The 20838-nt window shown below is 33.6% G+C and overlaps 1 protein-coding gene across 16 annotated transcripts in view; it reads right to left on the bottom strand.

The window, feature by feature from the left end:
• Positions 1 to 20838, bottom strand: part of LOC105490003 (neuroligin 1) — a 926407-nt gene that overhangs the window by 485339 nt on the left and 420230 nt on the right. For 13 of the 16 annotated variants that reach the window (XM_011755195.3, XM_071091253.1, XM_011755197.3 and 10 more), the window contains 2 exons: positions 15373 to 15432; positions 7047 to 7199 (listed from right to left, as the gene is read on the bottom strand). In XM_011755195.3, the coding sequence (XP_011753497.1) occupies positions 7047 to 7199; positions 15373 to 15432 (213 nt within the window). The remainder of the gene's footprint in view (positions 1 to 7046; positions 7200 to 15372; positions 15433 to 20838) is intronic. The other 3 variants (XM_071091256.1, XM_071091259.1, XM_071091260.1) reach the window with 1 other exon arrangement.

The following is a 20838-nucleotide window of genomic DNA, read 5'->3' as shown; positions in this document are numbered from 1 at the left end:
GCTCTCGGCCTCGCTACCTTTTTTTTTCCCAGCTGCTTTTACTATGTCTTTGGCTTTTACAGAAGGTTACTATAAATAATCATATACTGAGAATATTTTTTGAATCTTATAATGACACAAAGATCATCACACAATTCCTATATTGTCACTTGTTTCAAATAGAAGCAATACAACCCATATGATAAATTCTTCTGTAGTACAATGTAAGAAAAACTATTATTTGTGTATTTTTTTCGAGTTAATATGTTTGTTTCCTTTTGGGGGTTATGATAATTATGAAATTTAATCCATTATAGTTTACTATGCTTCTAGAAAACTAGGAAATGCATCTATGTTCAACTGTTGTACATATTCATGACCTAACTTTCTGTATCCTTTTCTCTATAAGCATTACTATTCAACTATGATTTTACCAATCTATTTATTTGTGTGCATTGTCACAAATTACTTCCACTTTTTCAAATTAGTATGAATAAATGAAAATAAAAATGAAGATTGTCTTTCTCCCTTTACTTCAGTCAATACCAAGGATAATCCACTCCTCGTGGCCTTCCTCAGGTACAACCATTTCCTTGAAAACAGTCTGGACTCTATAGACAAACTGACTCCTTCTCTTTCTGTCTCCCAAGAACACATTTGAATGTGTTGTAGAATATTAGTTTGTTTTGGAGTTTGGGACTTTTGTTTTTTGTGGTTTCTTTTAAAGAGTCAGACAGAAGGCCGGGCGCGGTGGCTCAAGCCTGTAATCCCAGCACTTTGGGAGGCCGAGACGGGCGGATCACGAGGTCAGGAGATCGAGACCATCCTGGCTAACACGGGGAAACCCCGTCTCTACTAAAAAATACAAAAAACTAGCCGGGCGAGGTGGCGGGCGCCTGTAGTCCCAGCTACTAGGGAGGCTGAGGCAGGAGAACGGGCGTGAACCCGGGAGGCGGAGCTTGCAGTGAGCTGAGATCTGGCCACTGCACTCCAGCCTGGGCGACAGAGCGGGACTCCGTCTCAAAAAAAAAAAAAAAAAAAAAAAAAAAGAGTCAGACAGAAACAAAAACAATGCAATAAACAGGAGTAACAATGACAAAACATTGTACCACTTGAGGAATTAATACGCTTCTCTCTTTAAATCACGATCAATGCACAGGCTTTAGCAAATTTCCTTGATCCTCGGCCAATCAGATTCAAATATAAATATCAATTACTATATCCTTACTAATCCATCAGATATCCTACCCTTCCTTCCTTCCTTTTCTCTTGTTGTTTTCTTTTATATATCAAGTGAATCTATTCACACAGATCAATTAATAAACCAATATATTATAAATATAAAGTAGAATATCAATTATTATTCTCTACTGTTTCTCTCCTCAACTATATTGAAAACTCTTTAAAGATAAAAACTATACTGTCCTCACTTTTATCCCTCAGAAAAGGTGTATAATGCTGAAAACAAGTGTTATTGATTTGATGACTGACCACACTAAAGTTATATATATATATATATGTACATGTATGTTGTGTGTGTGTGTGTGTATACACAAGTACCCTTTTTAAGACAAGATCTCACTCTGTCACCCAGGCTGGAGTGCAGTTGTGGGATCACAGCCTCAACTGATTCTTCCGCCTCAGTCTTCTGAGTAGCCCGGAATACAAGCACATGCTACCACATCTGGCTAAGTTTTTGAAAATTTTTTATAGAGGCACAATCTCGCAATTTTGCCCAGACCCGTCTTGAACTCCTGGGCTCAAGTGATCCTATTGCCTCAGCCTCCCAAATTGCTAAGATTACAGGCGTGCACCACCATGCCTGGCCTAAAGTTATACTTATTGTTGCCATTTATCTAATAATACTTGAAGCATTATTATTGCATAGTCTAAAATTTCATTAACCATATCTAATAGAATAAAAATAAAAGTGTTCATTAAATGTATATGTAGTAAAGTTAACAAAAGCTTGTTTTAAACAATTTAGCCCCACATAAAATTATAAAGTAAACTAAATGTAATTGTTTAAATACAAGTAGGTGAGCTAGCACTTTAAATTATTTTTTTCCATGGATGGGTGGTGTAATATTCAATTACTAAGTAAAATATTTAATTAGATCCTTTTCCAAAAATGTGCCAAATTTCCAGATAGATATCAGTACTTCTAAACTATTTAACACTTTTTTTCTAAAATAAATCACATGGGCTAGAATTATGAATTGCAGAATTGCCTCCAAGATATTTATGTCAAGATAAAAGTAACTGATTAAATTTCCACCAGATTAAAATCTTGTTTGCCCAAGTAAGATCCTCACAGGGGTATTAAAATTTTTCTTTTACTCCATAAGTAATTTATAGATTTATTCTAAATTTAAATAAGTAGTTGAAACATTTTAATGATAAATTACTTAACATATTTTTTTCATTTTTGAGATTTGTCAATATTATCATTTAAATATTTTCTATTTAAAAAAAAGTTTAGTGTACAACACCTCATCTAATAGTGACTTATTTTATATTCTCTTTCAATTCTTATCTTATATATTCTGTAATTCTTGTTCATAAGAATATGTTTATCCTAGTTATAATCAGAACATTTAATTTTGATTATTTCCCCCTTTAAGAACACATCAATATTTCTCCCTGCATTTCTTTTCTCTTTTCTTTCTTTCTTTTCTTTCTTTCTTTCTCTTTCTTTCTCTCTTTCTTTTCTTTCTTTTTCTTTCTTTTCTCTCTTTCCTTCTTTCTTCCTTTCTTTCTTTCTTTCTTTCTTTCTTTCTTTCTTTCTTTCTTTCTTTCTTTCTTTCTTTCTTTCTTTCTCTCTCTCTCTCTCTCTCTCTCTCTCTCTCCCTCCCTCCCTCTCTCTCTCTTTCCTTCCTTCCTTCTCTCTCTCCTTCCTTCCTTCCTTCCTTCCTTCCTTCCTTCCTTCCTTCCTTTCTTTCTTTCTTTCTTTCTTTCTTTCTTTCTTTCTTTCTTTCTTTCTTTCTTTCTTTCTTTCTTTCTTTCTTCTTTCTCTCTCTCTCTCCCTCCCTCCCTCTCTCTCTCTTTCCTTCCTTCCTTCTCTCTCTCCTTCCTTCCTTCCTTCCTTCCTTCCTTCCTTCCTTCCTTCCTTCCTTCCTTCCTTCCTTCCTTCCTTCCTTCCTTCCTTTCTTTCTTTCTTTCTTTCTTTCTTTCTTTCTTTCTTTCTTTCTTTCTTTCTTTCTTTCTTTCTCTCTCTCTTTCTTCTTTCTTTCTTTCCCTCCCACCCCTCCTTCCTCCCTTCCTCCCTTCCTCCCTTCCTCCCTTCCTCCCTTCCTCCCTTCCTCTCTTCCTCTCTCTCTCTCTTTCTTTGACTGAGTTTCGCTCTTCTCGTCCAGGCTGGAGTGTAATGGCGCAATCTCAGCTCACAGCAACCTCCACCTTCCAGGTTCAAGTGATGCTTCTCCTGCCTCAGCCTGTGATTACAGGCACCCACCACTGCGCCAAGCTAATTTTTTGCACTTTTGCTAGAGATGAGGTTTCACCATGTTGGCCAGGCTGGTCTCGAGCTCCTGGCCTCAGGCCATCCACCCACCTTGGCCTCCCAGAGTGCTGGGATTACAGGCGTGAGCCACCGCACCTGGCCATTTCTCCCTACATTTCCAAGATGATTATAAATCATATACTAGAATGTTAAAAAAATACCCTACTAACAATAATTTTAAACGTATTTAAGGACTATGTAACAATGTATCAAATAATAGATGCTGAAGAAAGCAAATATGGAAAGTTTATGTCAAAACTGACTGAGGACAAAGAATGTGTATAGCCAAAAGTGAAAGAAAAGTTAAATATTCAGTGTATAAGAAGTATGAGGCTAAATAGTAGGAGGTCTCTGGGAGCTCTAACATGAAACTAGGGAATGAGGTTAGCAGGCAGAGTCCTGCATTCCCTTCCCTCTTTGTCAATCTTATTGGCAGTTTTTCCTATCATTTTGAATAGCATTTCCAGGGTGGGTGAAAATCATACACAACACAGTAAGAGTGATATTCTGTGTTACCATTCCAAAGGAAACCACTAAAGGGTGTTGGTAGAAGAACTAATTCTGACCTGTTACTAGCTTCTTCTGAGGAACAGTGGAGGTATTTTTTTTTCTTCTATTCTATTCCTAGTTTGTAATAAACAAGTTTTTAACATGAAATCTCTAAACTGAAAAATTGGCAGCTACATAGCTGTATGAATCTTCTAACTGAAACATTAGCACATCTCTACTCATCACTAAAAACAAAGTGAAAAACAAAACTTGTAAGATTCCCCACCACCTCCACATGGTAAGTTCAGATCGACACAAATTGCACTACCTGTTGCAGACATCCTGATTGTTCCAGCCAGTCACCTCGAATCAATGATCTTATAATTACCCATTTTGTCCATTGGACCCCCAAATCTATTTCTTTCACACCAAAATACCCCAGTGAAAACACAGCTCAGGATTTCCTCAGATGTGGGATCATATCTTATTTCCTACTTAATCACTCAAGTGCAAATTAGACAGCCGTAGTCTTGGATCCCACACCCAAGAAACCTTGGCTTATCTTTTTACTGTTAGACAAATTATTTACAACACCAACCTCAAAAGTCTACAGTCTTTATTGTTGCAGTTCTGTCAGATGAGCTGTTGATCTTGCTGTGGTGCAGCACTCATGCAAAAGATGCTGAAACACATGTTCTGATAATTTCTCTTTTATGAATTAATTTATTTAAATATATGTTTACAATACCCAACACATATTTTTCCAAAAAAGTGACCAGAATACATCTGTTCGAGAGCTAATGTCTTAAAGTCTACCTAAACAATGTTTCACAGAGTTTATGCTTTGTCACATTGAGAAGAGGTCTATCAAGGACAGCCTTTGGCTTGTTATCAGTGTATAATGTGTTTAAGAGAAATAAAGGAGAAAAGATAACTAAATGTTACATTCTAGGGTACAGTAGAGCCAGAACAAATACTTAACACTGGGAAATCATACTTCGATAACATCAACACTGTCTGCTGTCTGCTACTATCTAAACCAAGTGATTGAGTTCTTTATATTTTGGCGAGTTAATCCATTGCCTTGCAATCTAATCCTCACAGTGTGGCATTTAAAATGGGGCATGGGCATGAATATAGGATTAAAATCAGGTCAAAGTCAAGTCCTCATCAGTTCTGAATACATAAAAAGAAAAAGAATGGGTAAAGTTTATATTAACATAACAACAAAGTTTATTTTATGAAATCTTGCTTTATATAATCAAAACCAGTAACAGAAAGAGGCAAAAAAAAAAAAAAAAAGTTGTGACCAAAGCATTTCTTAAATAAAATAAATATATATGACTAACTGGATGTTCAAGTCCTTAAAAACACTGTTACCATAATTTAGCATTTCAATTTAAAGTTTCATCTGGCAAACTGGTCACTGCTCAGGATTTTTCACTTGAAAAATTAGAAAAATAGAAGAAGAATAATCAACAAAAACAACTGAGCTCTCAACAATACTACAATTAAAATTCAATGCATTAAAATATTAAAAACCCTCCTTCCGATTAAAATGTTCCACAGGAAACAAATGACAACATTAAGATTTAAGAATTCAAGATTTAAGATTCAAGAATTATTATGAGCAATCATTTGTACGTCTTCTAATACACAGAATTTTCATTGGTGGAAAGACACTCATCCCAGCCCACAGAAATCATGTGAATGTTTGATGCAATGGATGATTAGACACTATGGAGGATCTCATGTGTATTTGATCAATGCTACAGAAATATTTTATACCTATACTGATGCAGCACATCTATGGTCATTCACCACACTCCAAATTTCAAAAAAGCAAACTAGAAAATGATTGAGACTTAACCTTCACATTGGTAAAATGTCTCCTTCCTCTAGACTATAAACTTGATTCACAAAAATTATTCTACCTTTTAAAACTATTCTACCTTTGTGATAAGCTTAAACACAGAATTATGACTGCATAGGAGTTAGGATAACACTGAAGAGGAAAAAATTCTGATTCTTAACATGGATAAAAGATATGATTCTACCAATTATTATAAAAAGGAATATAATTCAAAATCCTTTTCCAGAATATTTGAGATAATAAAATGAAAGAGTGAGGTGCTTCTTTGTGTAGAAACAAAATTATAATTTATACTTCTTCAAGTATATAGTATGGGATAAGACTTGGAGAACAATCAAGAATAAAAATTTAAATATTTTGTGGATGCATTATGCTCTTTTAGCAAATTCTGTTAAGTACATCACAGATAAAGATGTTTTACTAAATCATACAGTAATTTTACTCCTCAAATTGTGGCAACATTATAACAAACATATACTAGAATAGCAAGTTTATCTTTTAAAAACTGATTATTGCATAAGATAACATGCCTATCTCAGAGTACCTAAGTTATTTTATAAATCATATTTCTCTCATCACAGCTAAAAATCTCCACTTCGTGTTTATTTTATCATTCTTTTGGCAAGAGTATGCATCATTGAACTGAATTCTTTCTTACTTTATAAAATCCATGTATGCTTTTTTCAAATTAAATAATTCAATCAGAATACATTCAGAAAAATATTACTAATTATCATGGAACCAAAATAACAACAACAAACCAAAGAAACCTCCATCACAATGGCAAACAATCATTCCCAAAAGCGAGTCCATATACATACTCCAGAAGATAATGTAAACTTACATCTTAGCTCACACCAAACCTCAGGCAATCTTACATTATTGTAAATAGAAAAGCAGAAGAAGGAAATATTTGTTCAAAGACGAACTCTTCTTCAATAAGGCCCTACTATTTTGCCTTTCAGAGTTTTATAAACCAGGAAGTACATTCCATGACAACATAAATAATTTCATCACCTTTTAGTTTCACATCATAAAGCCAACCTATAGAGTTCATTGAAAGTATAAAAAATTTGGGTTCAAGAACGTCAACAAGTATAAAAACATGGGTGAAACAAAGCAAAGCAGAACAAAACAAATCAAAACAAAACCATCATATACTTCATGGATTCGTCGTGAAAATGATAAAGAGATTCTTCTTACCGAGTACCCCAAGTCGATAGTTGACTGTGATGACGATCACATTGCCATAACTTGCCAAGACACTTCCATCATATAAATTTCCAGTACCTTCCATATATGAGCCACCATGGATATACACCATCACTGGTTTGGGACCCCCACTGTCCCGAATATCTGGAAAACAAATGGTTGACAATCTTTCTTATCCTCAAAAATAACACACAGTGAAGTAGAGAATACATTTTCCATCTTAGAGAAAAGAGGGCATAATTTTAATATAGTTCTTAAACTGCTGTTTTTATTAAAGTGTTTCTTAAGCAACTCAGATAAATAGCTATTGTGGAAATAGCAATAGGCATCCATTGTTTTCTATCAAAATTTTGTTTACAAGTTGCAAACTGAGTTATAAAACTTAGACAAATTAAAATTAGATATGAATTTTAGTGCATTTTGATTAATTCCTCAAGTGACAGTAAAAGCAAAAGAAATAGAATGGCAATGATTCTTAGGACTACTTTTTAAAACTATTATAGACTTCACATGACATTTATGAGCCATAAACTAAAGACAATGGTATTATTGCTATTGTGAATAAAACAATCTGTTTATCCTTTCTTATGTACTGTAAAGCTTTGTGTCAAATGCAACATGATTACATCAACTCATTTATGCTCCAATGTGTGAACGTAATTACAGTATTGTGTTATGCAAGATGTTTCAGTTTACTACCTAAGGAATTTCAGATGAATGTTTAGGCAGTAAAGTCATGTACATCTGTGCTTCTCTTGTTGCATTTAGGGGAATGTCATTAGAATGACATTTTTTGGGAAATTCAGGACATCCACTATATCCAGCGCCCCTTACCCTTTGGAAGAAGAGAACAGACAAATATTTTTTTTACTTTCTTTGTGTAGCTAATATACTCTTCTTCTTCACACTTTGGCTCTATGTTTTATCCTGTAGACATGGGATGGGATAGAGCTAAGTTCAAATGTAAAGTGTAAAAATTTAGGGTTAATGCCGGGCGCGGTGGCTCAAGCCTGTAATCCCAGCACTTTGGGAGGCCGAGACGGGTGGATCACGAGGTCAGGAGATAGAGACCATCCTGGCTAACACGGTGAAACCCCGTCTCTACTAAAAAAATACAAAAAAACTAGCCGGGCAAGGTGGCGGGCGCCTGTAGTCCCAGCTACTCCGGAGGCTGAGGCAGGAGAATGGCGTGAACCCGGGAGGCGGAGCTTGCAGTGAGCTGAGATCCGGCCACTGTACTCCAGCCTGGGCTAGAGCGAGACTCCGTCTCAAAAAAAAAAAAAAAAAAAAAAAAAAAAAAAAAAAAAAAAAAAAAAATTTAGGGTTAAAGTGATTTCTACAGCTCTGAATTTTATTAAATATATTTGCTTTTTTCATACTTTTCCTCAATTATGTAATTTTCAATAAGGATCTAGAAATAATATATAAATAAAATAAGATAATTTTAATCAATATGAAAAATGTACTGGTTTCTGTAGAGAAGTCTAACTGTATATCAGCAAAAATAGTTTTATCTATGAATTATACAGATTGAAATATTTGAAATATTATATGTATCTATATATATGGCTCTGAATATATACATAAATAAAACATTACTATTATATAATAGCCCATGATCTCTTATACCCACAATTGAAACAAATTACATCAAGTGTATTATCTTTTTTATGCCAATATTAAAAAGTATAATTTAATAGTATGTTTTTGTTCCTTTGTTTTTGAAATTTTTTATCAAATTTAACTCTCCAACATCCTTATAATCGAGGTGCCAATTTTCAGAATGGACTAATAGAATACAAATTTATTGAAAGAACTAGTGATTACTTAGAGATTGCTTTGCATTTTTTGTAAAAAATAGATTGTGTAATGTAAATGCCTTGATTTCTCTAGTGTAATAATAAAGTGATTTCTTTAAATGAAGAATCATTTTAGGTTCAAGAATTGCAGTTCAGCTTGGTTAACCAGATTTTCGAATTGGGGAAATAGCTCATTGCAGAACTTACAACCTTTTTTAAAAGACTATTTAAATTTGACTTAATACCAGTGTATAAAGTTACTCATACCCCTCTAATACCCCAAAGGTATATTTGAGAAGAATGTTTTGTTTTTAAGTAGTGAGGGAAGGATATTTTGACATAGGAACCATTCACTAAACACAGACACATTTAAGAGGAAAATCTAAATTTATTTTCTCCTTGAAACCTTGGGAGAAAAAAGTAGTACTCATTCACTTATAAGGATTTGGGGCTTGTGGAGATGTTAGGCTGACTTACACAGAGAAAGTAATCCTTTTGAGATTGTTAAACCATGCACCTTAAATGCCTGTTTGCTACATACAGTTTCAGTTTCTTATTTTTCTAGTGTGGCTGGCACTGAAGAAGCAATAATAAATTATTAAACTGAAATCATTAACTGACTGTTCACAGCAGACACTGTACTCTGCTAATTGTATGCTTGGAGGTAGCACAGAGGGAGGCTGTTTCAGAATTCTTCTTTAATTAAAATTACACAGAATTACAAAGCACCAACTGTGAACAGTAATGAAATCTTGGTAGAACCATTCTGTTCACCTGGAAAACAATACAGGCACACATTGAGAAGAACTGCCACGTTTTATATTTAATAACGGAATTAAGTGGACATTGTCAGAAAACACTGAAAATATGACAGTAGATTCTAGGAGCTATTTTGAGTGGTATCTTTTTATTTTCCTTTGAAAATTTGACTTGAAAGAATTACTGATAGTTTGGGTTAATCTTAATTTGAATTTGCCTTTTCAAACTTTTCACATTTCAGCCTTGCCTAATAACTTAAGATATTGAGCAGTTCTTTTAAATACAGTTCTCTGGGATTCTTATGCTGTGTTCCAAAACATATTTTTCATTTGAAGTAACCCTGAGATTTATGTTATAAAAAGTATTATTAGGTTGGTGCAAAAGTAATTATAGTACTTACTAAAATAGGTAAAATTCTTGGACATAACAAACCTTTATATTGCTAACGAAGTTTGAGAAACCATAGAAACTTTGGACATTTTCTGTTACAAGAAAAATTGGAAGCCTTTAATAGTGCATTGTCAGAGTGGTCCATCTTAGACCTTTTAAATTTTGTTTTTATTTTTGAGATGGAGTTTTGCTCTTGTCACCCAAGCTGGAGTACAGTGGTATGACCTTAGCTCACTGCAACCTCCACCTCCAGTGTTCAAGCTATTCTCCTGTCTCATCCTCCTGAGTAGCTGGGATTACAGGTGCCTGCCAACACGCCAGGCTAATTTTGCATTTTTAATAGAGATGGGGTTTCACCATGTTGGCCAGGCTGGTTTTGAACTCCTGAGCTCAGGTGATCCGTCCTCCTGGGCCTCCCAAAGTATTGGGATTACAGGTGTGAGCCACCACGCCTGGCCAGGCTTTACTTTGTATAATGTTTTATTACAAATTTCTATCTTAGGCTTAACTTTTATGCTTAGTTTATAGAGTTTTTTTTTTTTTTTAATGTAAATAGCAAATATAAAGAGCTTCAATTATAAGTATTTATTTGTTTTTAGAAAGAACCAGACTCTTTATAAATAAAACTAATATATCAGACAGACTACCATTGAATACCATTTTCTAATTCCATCATTTTAATAATAATGTTGAGGTGGGCATTCATCTTCTGTGCAAATATATTAAATGCAGCTTATTAATTTATAATTAATTTTTTAGAACCAAGTTGTCTCTTTAAACCTCGTTACATATTTAACCACCTATAAATATGGTAGAATTTGTGAACTATGAATTTTCACTTAAGATTTTTTACTTTGCTTAAACAGCATCTATTGACTTTACTAAAATTTCTAAGAACCCTCTCAGAAATTTTAAAATACTAACTCAGTTCCAGTAAAAGTACAAATGTTTGCCAGGCATGTTTATAATTTCTGTTATTTGCAATGGTTTTAAGCCTTGCTAAACATAAACAGTTTAAAAAAAAAATTGGAGTCTGAGTAAACACCTTGATTTAAAATTTTAGTACCTATTTAGTCTTTCTTATAGACTCAAATTTTAAGCCAATGTAGCAAGTATCAATAGATCTAGAGCAGTTAATGGGGATTTATTTGTGCCTGGCAACCAGGGTTTGAAATCACAATTTCCATTAATGATCCTAGTGTATAATTATTAGTGATATAATCATTAAATATGTTTACTGGGTTTTTTTTTCCATCTTAAAGGACTTATGAAGTATTTAATTGCCCATATTTTAGAGTTTTTAGGATTAACAGTTTTGAAATTGTGAAGTATTGCCTCAATTATATATTTCTCTATTATAAAAAACATTTCAAGGCAGACTTTCATGCCTCCAGTCATTTTTATGAACCTCAGGTTATCATTCAGAACCACTGAATGAACATAGAAGCGTTGACTGAATTTCTCCTTGTTAAACCGGACATAACAGAATTAAACATATCTTTTTAGTTTAAAAAATTCAAAATCTACAAAAAATTGTCTCAAAAGGAACTATACAGGATATAAAATTGCATTTATTTTATTTTTAATTTTTTTTTTTTTTTTTTTTTTTTTTTTTTTTTGACGGACTTTCGCTCTATGGCCCAGGCTGGAGTGCAGTGGTGCAATCTGGGCTCATTGCAATCTCCACCTCCCAGGTTCAAGTGATTCTCCTGCCTCAGCCTCCTGAGTAGCTGGGATTATAGGTGCTCACCACCATGCTGGGCTAATTTTTTAATTTTTAATAGAGATGGGGTTTCACCATGTTGGACAGGCTTGTCTTGTACTCCTGACCTCAAGTGATCTGCCCACCTTGGCCTCCCAAAGTGCTGGCATTACAGGTGTGAGCCACCACACCCAGGCTAAATATTGAAATGTTAATATGAAGATACTATTAGCACCATTAATTTTTTTTAAAAAAATACTTCTTGAATTTTTAAAATAAGTTGATAGAAATCTGGGATGTTACTTTGAAGCATTTTTGTCACTTCAGATTAGTCTTGTTTGTAACTATGGAATTATCTTAAAGATACACAATTCTGGACCGGGCGCGGTGGGTCAAGCCTGTAATTCCAGCACTTTGGGAGGCCGAGGCGGGCAGATCACGAGGTCAGGAGATCGAGACCAAACTGGCTAACCCGGTGAAACCCTGTCTCTACTAAAAAATACAAAAAACTAGCCGGGCGAGGTGGCGGGCTCCTGTAGTCCCAGCTACTCGGGAGGCTGAGGCAGGAGATTGGCGTAAACCCGGGAGGCGGAGCTTGCAGTGAGCTGAGATCCGGCCACTGCACTCCAGCCTGGGCGACAGAGCGAGACTCCGTCTCAAAAAAAAAAAAAAAAAAAAAAAAAAAAAAAGATACACAAGTCTGCCAGGCATGGTGGCTCACGCCTGTAATCCCTGGACTTTGGGAGGCTGAGGTGGGTGGATCACCTGAAGTCAGGAGTTCGAGACCAGCCTGTCCAACATGATGAAACCACGTCTCTATTAAAAATACAAAAATTAGCCAGGCATGGTGGCAGGCGCCTATAATCCCAGCTACGCGGGAGGCTGAGGCAGGAGAATTGCTTGAACCAGGGGGCGGTGGTTGCAGAGAGCCAAGGTCATGCAACTGCCCTCCAGTCTGGGTGACAGAAGGAAACTTCGTCAAGAAAACAAACAAACAAACAAAACAAAAAAAGATATACCATTCTTTTAGTTGTTATAAAACTTAAATGAAAAATGATATAATTGTGTTTGACAAAATGTGGCAAAAGAGTGATAGCAGGGACACAAGAATTAGAAGTAACAAATAATGCTCCATAAAGAAGCCTTCCATCAGGGTAAGTCAGTGAGCAGCAAGCCCCAGCAATATGCCTGGTGGCCTCACTATTCAGTGGCTGAGATTGGGACCTGAAATCAAGCCCATAATAGGTAGAGGGGAACTGGGAAGTAATGGGGAATTTCACGTAAGTCATCTGATGACCTGACTTCTGACTGATGTAAATGAAGTTACTTATCAAGTCTTTCATATTTGTTGCTTTATGTCCAGTGATGTCGAGTCAACATTTGGAACAAATTCAATGTAGATATTGAGCACAGTTTTTATTCACAGCCACATCTACAAAATAATAATAAGAAGAATTGAGTTTAAAATGCTCAGACATTTCTATAAAAGGTTTCTTTTCCCCTGTAGGATATCTGAATTCATCTTTTTTGTTTCAAAACAATTATCCAAAACAACACAGAGGAAGAGACCGAACTGGAATTGACTGCTTTGACATTCTATGCTTTTGATTACTTAAAAATATTTATTGATTCGATAACTCTTGTGACTGAATGGCTTAGTACTTAACCTGAATACTACCTGACATTTTAATAGGGTTTGAGAATATTTTAAATGGCTATTTAAAAATGTTAAATGTGCTTCAAAACATATCTATAAAATAGGTTCAGGTTTACATGGCCTAGCTATGATTGCTCAGACTTATCTACTCTAAATAGGTAAATTCTTCACTTGATGCTGTTTTAACAAAAAAAAAAAAAAAAAAAAACATATTAAATAAGCAATCAAAATATTTTTAAAATAGGAAAATAATGTATTTTAACCCTTTGCCTAAATTGGGAAAATTTGGCCTTTACAAAGATACACATGAAGAAGTCCCGAATGCTTTCGGTATTATTTAGATAACAAATTCTAGGAGTTAAGGGTTTTCAAGGGGTCCAAAAAGTCCCAAAGCCTGAAAGTGGAAGTAGTCTTCTTATAGCTTTGGAGACAGTGATTAATGTTCTACAATGTCAAAACATATCCTAAATGTTGGAATACATCAAATTTCAAATAGTGTTTAAAGAAATCAGAATTTGCATCTTCAGACTATAAGTTTATTTTTTGCTATTTAACATTCAGAATAATAACTCTTGGACAGCGATAATGATTTATTTCAAATATTAATGACTGCTTTGTGTTTAATCTTTAATCCACTGCTGGTGTTCGTGGTAAATAAATATTTAATCAAATGTCATACGTTTCATTTAATCAAAATAATTCTTACATATTTTAAAAATATTAACACCAAATATAATTTTTAAGTTCTCAATACTCTACCTCTATAATTTAATTATCTGTTGTGAATGACTTTATTAAATGTATATATGTCAATGAAAACAATGCAAATATTTTAGTAAAAATTTATTTACCCATAGTTCCCTTGCAACTCATGGAACAAACACTTCTGCTGGCCTGGCTGTAGATTATTTTATTTTGGAAAACTTTTCTTACCACATTATTATTTTCGTTATGAGATTTAATTTCTAGATTTCTGGCAATTACTTTGAAACCTGGGATTACAAAACATAACAAAGCAAACAAACAAAAAACATAAGCTTTAATCCTGATTGGAACCAAAAAAGATGAGCTAACTTTAATAACATGTAAAGGTACAGTGAAATCAGAAATGTCAAGCCAATCTAGGTAGTGAGTTCTTAGGTTTATAGAGTAAATCAGAATTGTATATCAAATGAAAGTTGTAAGGAGAAACAATTTTGATATTAATGAAGTAGAAAATATTGTATTGCTTATAGTTGCAATGTTTGAGAATCAGAATATTTTATTTGACAATCTTGAAATTATGTCTCTTTGAAATTAAAGAATACTCATTAAATCTTGTCTAAGAAAATAGCTACAAACTCTATCAAAAGTACTATATGAGTCCAAAATACTTAAATGGCTGTACAATGTTTACCACAATTTTCTAAATAGTTGTAATGCCTGTTCTTATGTATACAACTTAATTGTATTTATGCGACATTTAAGCAAACCAACAGAAAACAGTATTTTTTCATCTAAAATATATTGCTCAAGAAACACTTTATATTAGCTTTCAGCTTGTCCTTCAGTTTATTGGGTGTCTGTGTTTTTTTAAAACAAATATCGAATGTAAAAATGAAACACATTTTAATATTCAGGAAAATATTTACATAGATTAGAAAACATGCAAAATGGGCACAGAGAGACTACAAGGGAGAGATTGTTAGTTCAAAGAAGGTGGACAAAATTCAGTCAAAATGTGGGATGAAACATATCAAAAGTCAGTTCAAGAAAACAAAACAAAAAAAAATGCCCCTCTTTTTAAAACATTTCAATGGTTGGTATCAAAATGTAAAACTTAACATTCAGTTTTTAAAAAAAATTAATACTCTATATTTGTATGTAACAACAAGCAAGAAGACAAAACACATCAAAAATGGGAATTAAAAACAACTCTTCAAAAAAAGACAAGAAGTTAAAAAAATAGAAAGGGGTGGAAAAAGTGATTGAGGCCCTTGTCATGCAAATAGATTTGGTGAAAAAAAATACCTTCATCTTCAGCACCGTCATTATCACCTAAATCATCTGTCTGTTTCTTTGTAAGGGGACCTAGGATTGAGAACGGAGAAATGGAGGGAAAAAAAAAAGACAATTCAAGAATAAACAAGACTGAGGGGAAAAAATAAATATAAATACTAAAATTCTCAAGGATATTTCCAAAAAGAGTGGGGAAGTGGTCACATCATAATTGATTACCTATTTTCATTTATGAAAAAAAAAATCCCTTTCCCCAAAATATCTCATAGAAGATTTGGGTTGTAAATATATCCAGTATAAAAAATACATTATGGCTTGAAACTCAAGTCATGAGCAAAGAAAATGTTTTTATTAAAAAAAAAATCATTGCCTACAAAAAGGTAAAGTTTTATTAGTTTTATTTTATTCTTAATTTATTCAGTGTCTTTTCTAATTTAAATTGGGGACAACATTAAAAAAAAAGTAGGTCAAATTCATTCTTAAATTTGAGAAAATATAATAACCTTAGAGAAGACAGAGACATGAATATTTGAAGTTGTTCTTTTTCTATTTTCTTCTTTTTTTTTAAGAACATTAACATTTGGTTTTTACATATTTTTAATCCATAATTTTTCAAAACTGTGACTTTTTAAAATTACTTGTCATTACACAAATATTTCCCCATGTGTTTTCATTTAAATATTACTTGTGGATTTAAGACATTTGCAACCTGCACAAATGTATCACTAGATAGTCTCATCACTCGGCAGAGCAAAGGTTCGATCAGTAGAAGTCGGTGTTTAGCTATTAAGCTAGTTACCGAGTCACGGCTTATATTTCATAATCAATTTAGTAATATAATGGAATTATGCCTTAGTGCAGTTTCATGCTCAGTATAGTTATTTATAATAGGATCATGTTTGAGGAGAATAATTGTATTAAAACACTGTGAATGTTTAATAAGTGTTTTATTATACTCAACAATGCTAATTTGCAAGAATAAAGGAGCATACCAAAGGGGACATCAAAGGGCATATGAAAGTAATTTTAAGTGTCACATAATTGACATACTCAGCACACAAAAAAGCAAGTGAAGTCCCACGTTCTTTTTTTGGTTCCACAACCATTTAATTTGTATGACATTTAATAATCCTCATGCAAAAAGCAGTCACTACAAACACAGGACACTCAAGTTAAAAGACAGCCAATCACACAGCAGTAAGCAAGAGAATTTTGTCATGCATAAAATAACAGTCATAGAAAAAAGAGGGAAAAGGGGACTGAAAGTCATGTACTGATTTCAATAACATAAATAGCAAAGAAGCAGGCATAAGCCTAAGCACACTTCATAGGGAAGGATTGTTAAACATTTTTAGAAAAATTTCTAAGTCTTTTCCGAGATCATTATTCATTATATTTGTAATTCCAAAACTAAATTTACTATATAACTCCCAAAGAATGAAAAACACAATCCCAGAAACCAGAAGGGAAAAAATAAGATATAATACAGTTATGTTTCATCAGCTCAGGGAGACAGCCTTGAAAAATAGTAATAACTGGTCAAAGATCAGAAGATTGGAAAGGCAGAAATGGATGAAGTAATTGAAGGGAAGTGGTCACATTGACTACTCTATGGAAAAGTCATGGTTTCAAGGTCATTTCAAACACAGACAGGGAAACGGTAAACAATAAATTAAGTGATATACTTTTATAAACACACCTGCAAGCAATCATTCTATTAACAGAAAACCTAGATAAAGCAATAATTTACATTAATTGACACTCGGTTGCAAGTTCACAGAAATCTACATTTCTTTAACATGACCCTGTTTAAATGCAAAAGGCACTCTTAGGATTGTTTGACATTCATGCAACAACATAGTTACATTTCTGAAAACTATACATTTTTTAATTTAAATTTTAAAATTGCCGAATCAGAATATTATATTTAAAATATTTCCAATTTCAAAGCATCCCTCAAAATACTAGACTTAAAAAATTATATTTTCAAGCTTTTAATTTTTCTGTAATTTCCTAAAGATTGCAAAAATATATATATTTTTCACATTTCTATTTTCTAGACTGCTGTGTAGAAATTATGATTTTATTTACTGGTTAGCAACACAATTTAAATGCAGTGGCATTTATTGCTGCCAAAACCACTATCTACTTTCCAATTTTAGTTAAATTACTTAATTTGCTTAATTTTGGGCTATATTAAGAAATCATTAATGTGAGCTCAAAATTTTTTTCCTGAATCATTAGTTTGCTAATATTTGGAGGCATGTGTAAAACCTATCACAATTAAATCACTTCATTTTGTTCGGGACTCTATAAGATCTCTCTCTTGAATATGTCAGGTGGAATTGTCTTTCTTTCCCCTCCTAGGGTACCCAAGTCAATTTACATGATTTCTATGGGGAATCATTCAGCTTATATAGCCATCGAGCCAGTGCTTTCCATATACTTTACATGCATTTAGAACTGGCTAGCTCTTGGGCCTACATGAGTTGCAACAGTAAGAGAATTGTTGTCAAAATATCATCTTCCACTTCTTTGCATGTGGGACAAGGTTCTCAGTTGCTATTTGAGGGCACATGTAGAGAAGTCATGGACAGTATATACAGAGAGAGTTTTTCCGTGGATACATGGTTGATGGATCAGTTTTTTTGTCTGTTAGTTTGATTTTGTTTGCTACATTAGTTATTTTTACCTTCCTTACTTAGGAAACTGTGTGTCTCTTACCTGATGTGAGATAATAATTGCATGTATACTTTGTATAGGACATCTTTTATTGTAATAAATCTGAAGAATTCGAAACAAATACAAATATTGCTTCAATATCATGTGGATGTGATTATCCTGGAGGAGGATTAAGTCCAGTTCTCACAATACACTTCATTTATTGATACTAAATAAAATGTTATTATTAGATGATAGTAAGTTTTCCTATAGTACGAATTACATCAGTATTTCAGTGATTTCAGTACATCTGGGTGTTCTTAACCTGAATAATTTTTTACATATCTTATTTCAGAAGGTGCCCTAGGAAGAAGAGGGTTGGTAACAGTTTTGGGCAAAACTGATTATAAGAAGAATGAAAACAGATTTCCTTTATCTCTATGCCTAAAGGCACTGAGAATAAGTATCTACAGAATTCAGGGCTGCAAACGGAGAAACTCCACACCGGCTTCTCAAGCCTCAGTGAGGTAAACATATGCTTGTGGATTACCAACAGATCCCTACATGATCTCGAGATTCCCTCTTCCCGTGCTGGAAACAAAACACCGCCTCTGCCTAGAGCTCCCTTCTTGCCTAGGGCATCCGGCTGTCTGGCTCATTTTCCCTTTGTTCTAAACTGTTACAACTGATGTAGTCACTGATGTTAAAACATTTTAAATAGAAAGAAAATATTGTAAAAGGTAATTGGCATTATTTTTTTATGAAAAGTAGGCAGTCACATTTTACACATTTCCTATGTGTATTCCTGTAAATTGAGCAACATCATTTCCTCAAAGGGTAACATACATTCATCCTCCAAATAGAAATACCAGTTATTAACAACATTCTAACCACAGCTTATGTTTCTTTTAAACAACAAATACTGCATTTTCAATACAAGCAGTTTAAATGGATATCTCAAAGCACCAAAATATAAAGCAAATGAGACCACTAAAACCAGTGTGTAGAAGTGATTTATTCTACCTTGAAACTCTACTGGGTCTGTCCTCCCTGAGGAACACACACATAACTCTCATTAGAGTTAATAGGAAAGTAGACCTCCTGTCATTTTGAAAGGGAGTGAGAGTAATTACTATACTTTATATCTCCTATGGGCAATAAATAAATTCAGTGGTGAAACAACAGGACTAAGCAAGGTAAAGGGAACTCCTAACCATGAACTTTGAACTCATTTAATTCGAAAATAGTTCCTTTTCGATTAACATGAGCATAATTCAAAGCACGGGTTCTTGTAAAGGACGTGCAATGCATTCTTACATTTCAGAATCCGACCAGAGCCTTTTATTTTTTAAAAAAGGAGTAAAAATATCAGCATTTCTCTGTAGTTAACAGGAGAATAATTATGAGCTCTGAAATAATTACTATCCACCCATATTAATGCTGCTTTTTATCATTCCCTTTGATGAAAGGCTAATATACTTTGGGTCTCAAAATACATTAGAAGTGATTATAAATTCCTTCATTACGGGTTCAATTCAGCAGAAATTATCCATACTTTGTGTCACACATATCTGCAAAAGGCAAGTAGGTTGTGGGTATTATTAGCTCCTGACTTAGAAAAGCTGGCCATAAGAAATGTGTCCTTCTCAAGGGAACAAGTCTCTGAATTTTTAAGGATTATTTAGAGCTTCTGGCTCCAGTGGTCCCACCATGATAGATGGAAAGCCCTGGCTAGTGATCTTGTTCTTTTCCCCTGTCCTCTTGACCCAGCAGCCTTTGAAGTAAACTGATTGTAAAGCATCCCTAAGGCCATTTCTACACAATGAGAGAATTTAAGATACTGCCATTGTTGTTCTAGAGCAATTGGAAGCAGGCTAAATATTCTCAAGGTGTATTCTCTTGGGGTAAAATTTAGTTTATAAAACTTGAATAGAGGATATGAAAAAATCTGTGTATTCCATATGGAGAACAATGCCAGAATTCAATGCATTTTAAGTAACAATAGGACTATATTATTATATTTGAATTTTTCAAACTGACAAACATTAAAAAATGGTTTTAAGAAATTAGATATCATGACAGTTGTTGTCATTGCAAAGTTACTGAATTTTACCCATTGAAATTTAGTTAATTTTATATAACTAAAATGAGTACATACCTTTTGAGAATACAGAAATGAGTAAAAGTGACTGATTTGGAATCATTCTCGCTAACTTGATATTACTATATTTATTCCACAAAACGTTATCACACTTTTAAAACTATTGATTATATGACTAGATATAAAGAAATCATAGCCAAAAAATAATTTTCTTTCTGGAAAATGTTTCAGTTAAAGGGGAATTACATTTTTGAGAATGTCATACATTTGTATTATGCTAAACTGAAAATACAATGCAAGCCACTCCAATGAGATATTGGAAGTGAACTTTGGAACACTTGATTATTTAAAAAAGAATCCATATCAGTGCAAATCTTGGTGGTGGTACTCTGTCATTCATGACAATGAGTGTCATTTAGGTGAGCTGTCTGTTTAGGCTAATGGCTCCTATGTGAACATGTTTTGGAAGGAAACAATTTCCAAGGGTCTGAAAGCAACAAACATACCCTATGTTTATTTTTGTGTTGGAAGAAGACACGTAAACACAAAATATATTCCTTCAGACAGTTTTTCAGAGGCAAGAGCACAACTTAAAACATAAAAAAAGGAGAATCTTATGTTAAAGTCAGGAAAGAGGAAAAGAGAATTTTTCTCTGGTCTTGTACATTGAGAAGAGCTCATTTGTATTTATTTAAAAAATAGTTTTTCTCCATAAA

This window comes from Macaca nemestrina, chromosome 2, assembly GCF_043159975.1.
Source record: "Macaca nemestrina isolate mMacNem1 chromosome 2, mMacNem.hap1, whole genome shotgun sequence".
NCBI lineage: Eukaryota > Metazoa > Chordata > Mammalia > Primates > Cercopithecidae > Macaca > Macaca nemestrina.
The sequence above is the reverse complement of the archived record's forward strand: the minus strand, read 5'-3'. Positions and strand labels throughout refer to the sequence as shown.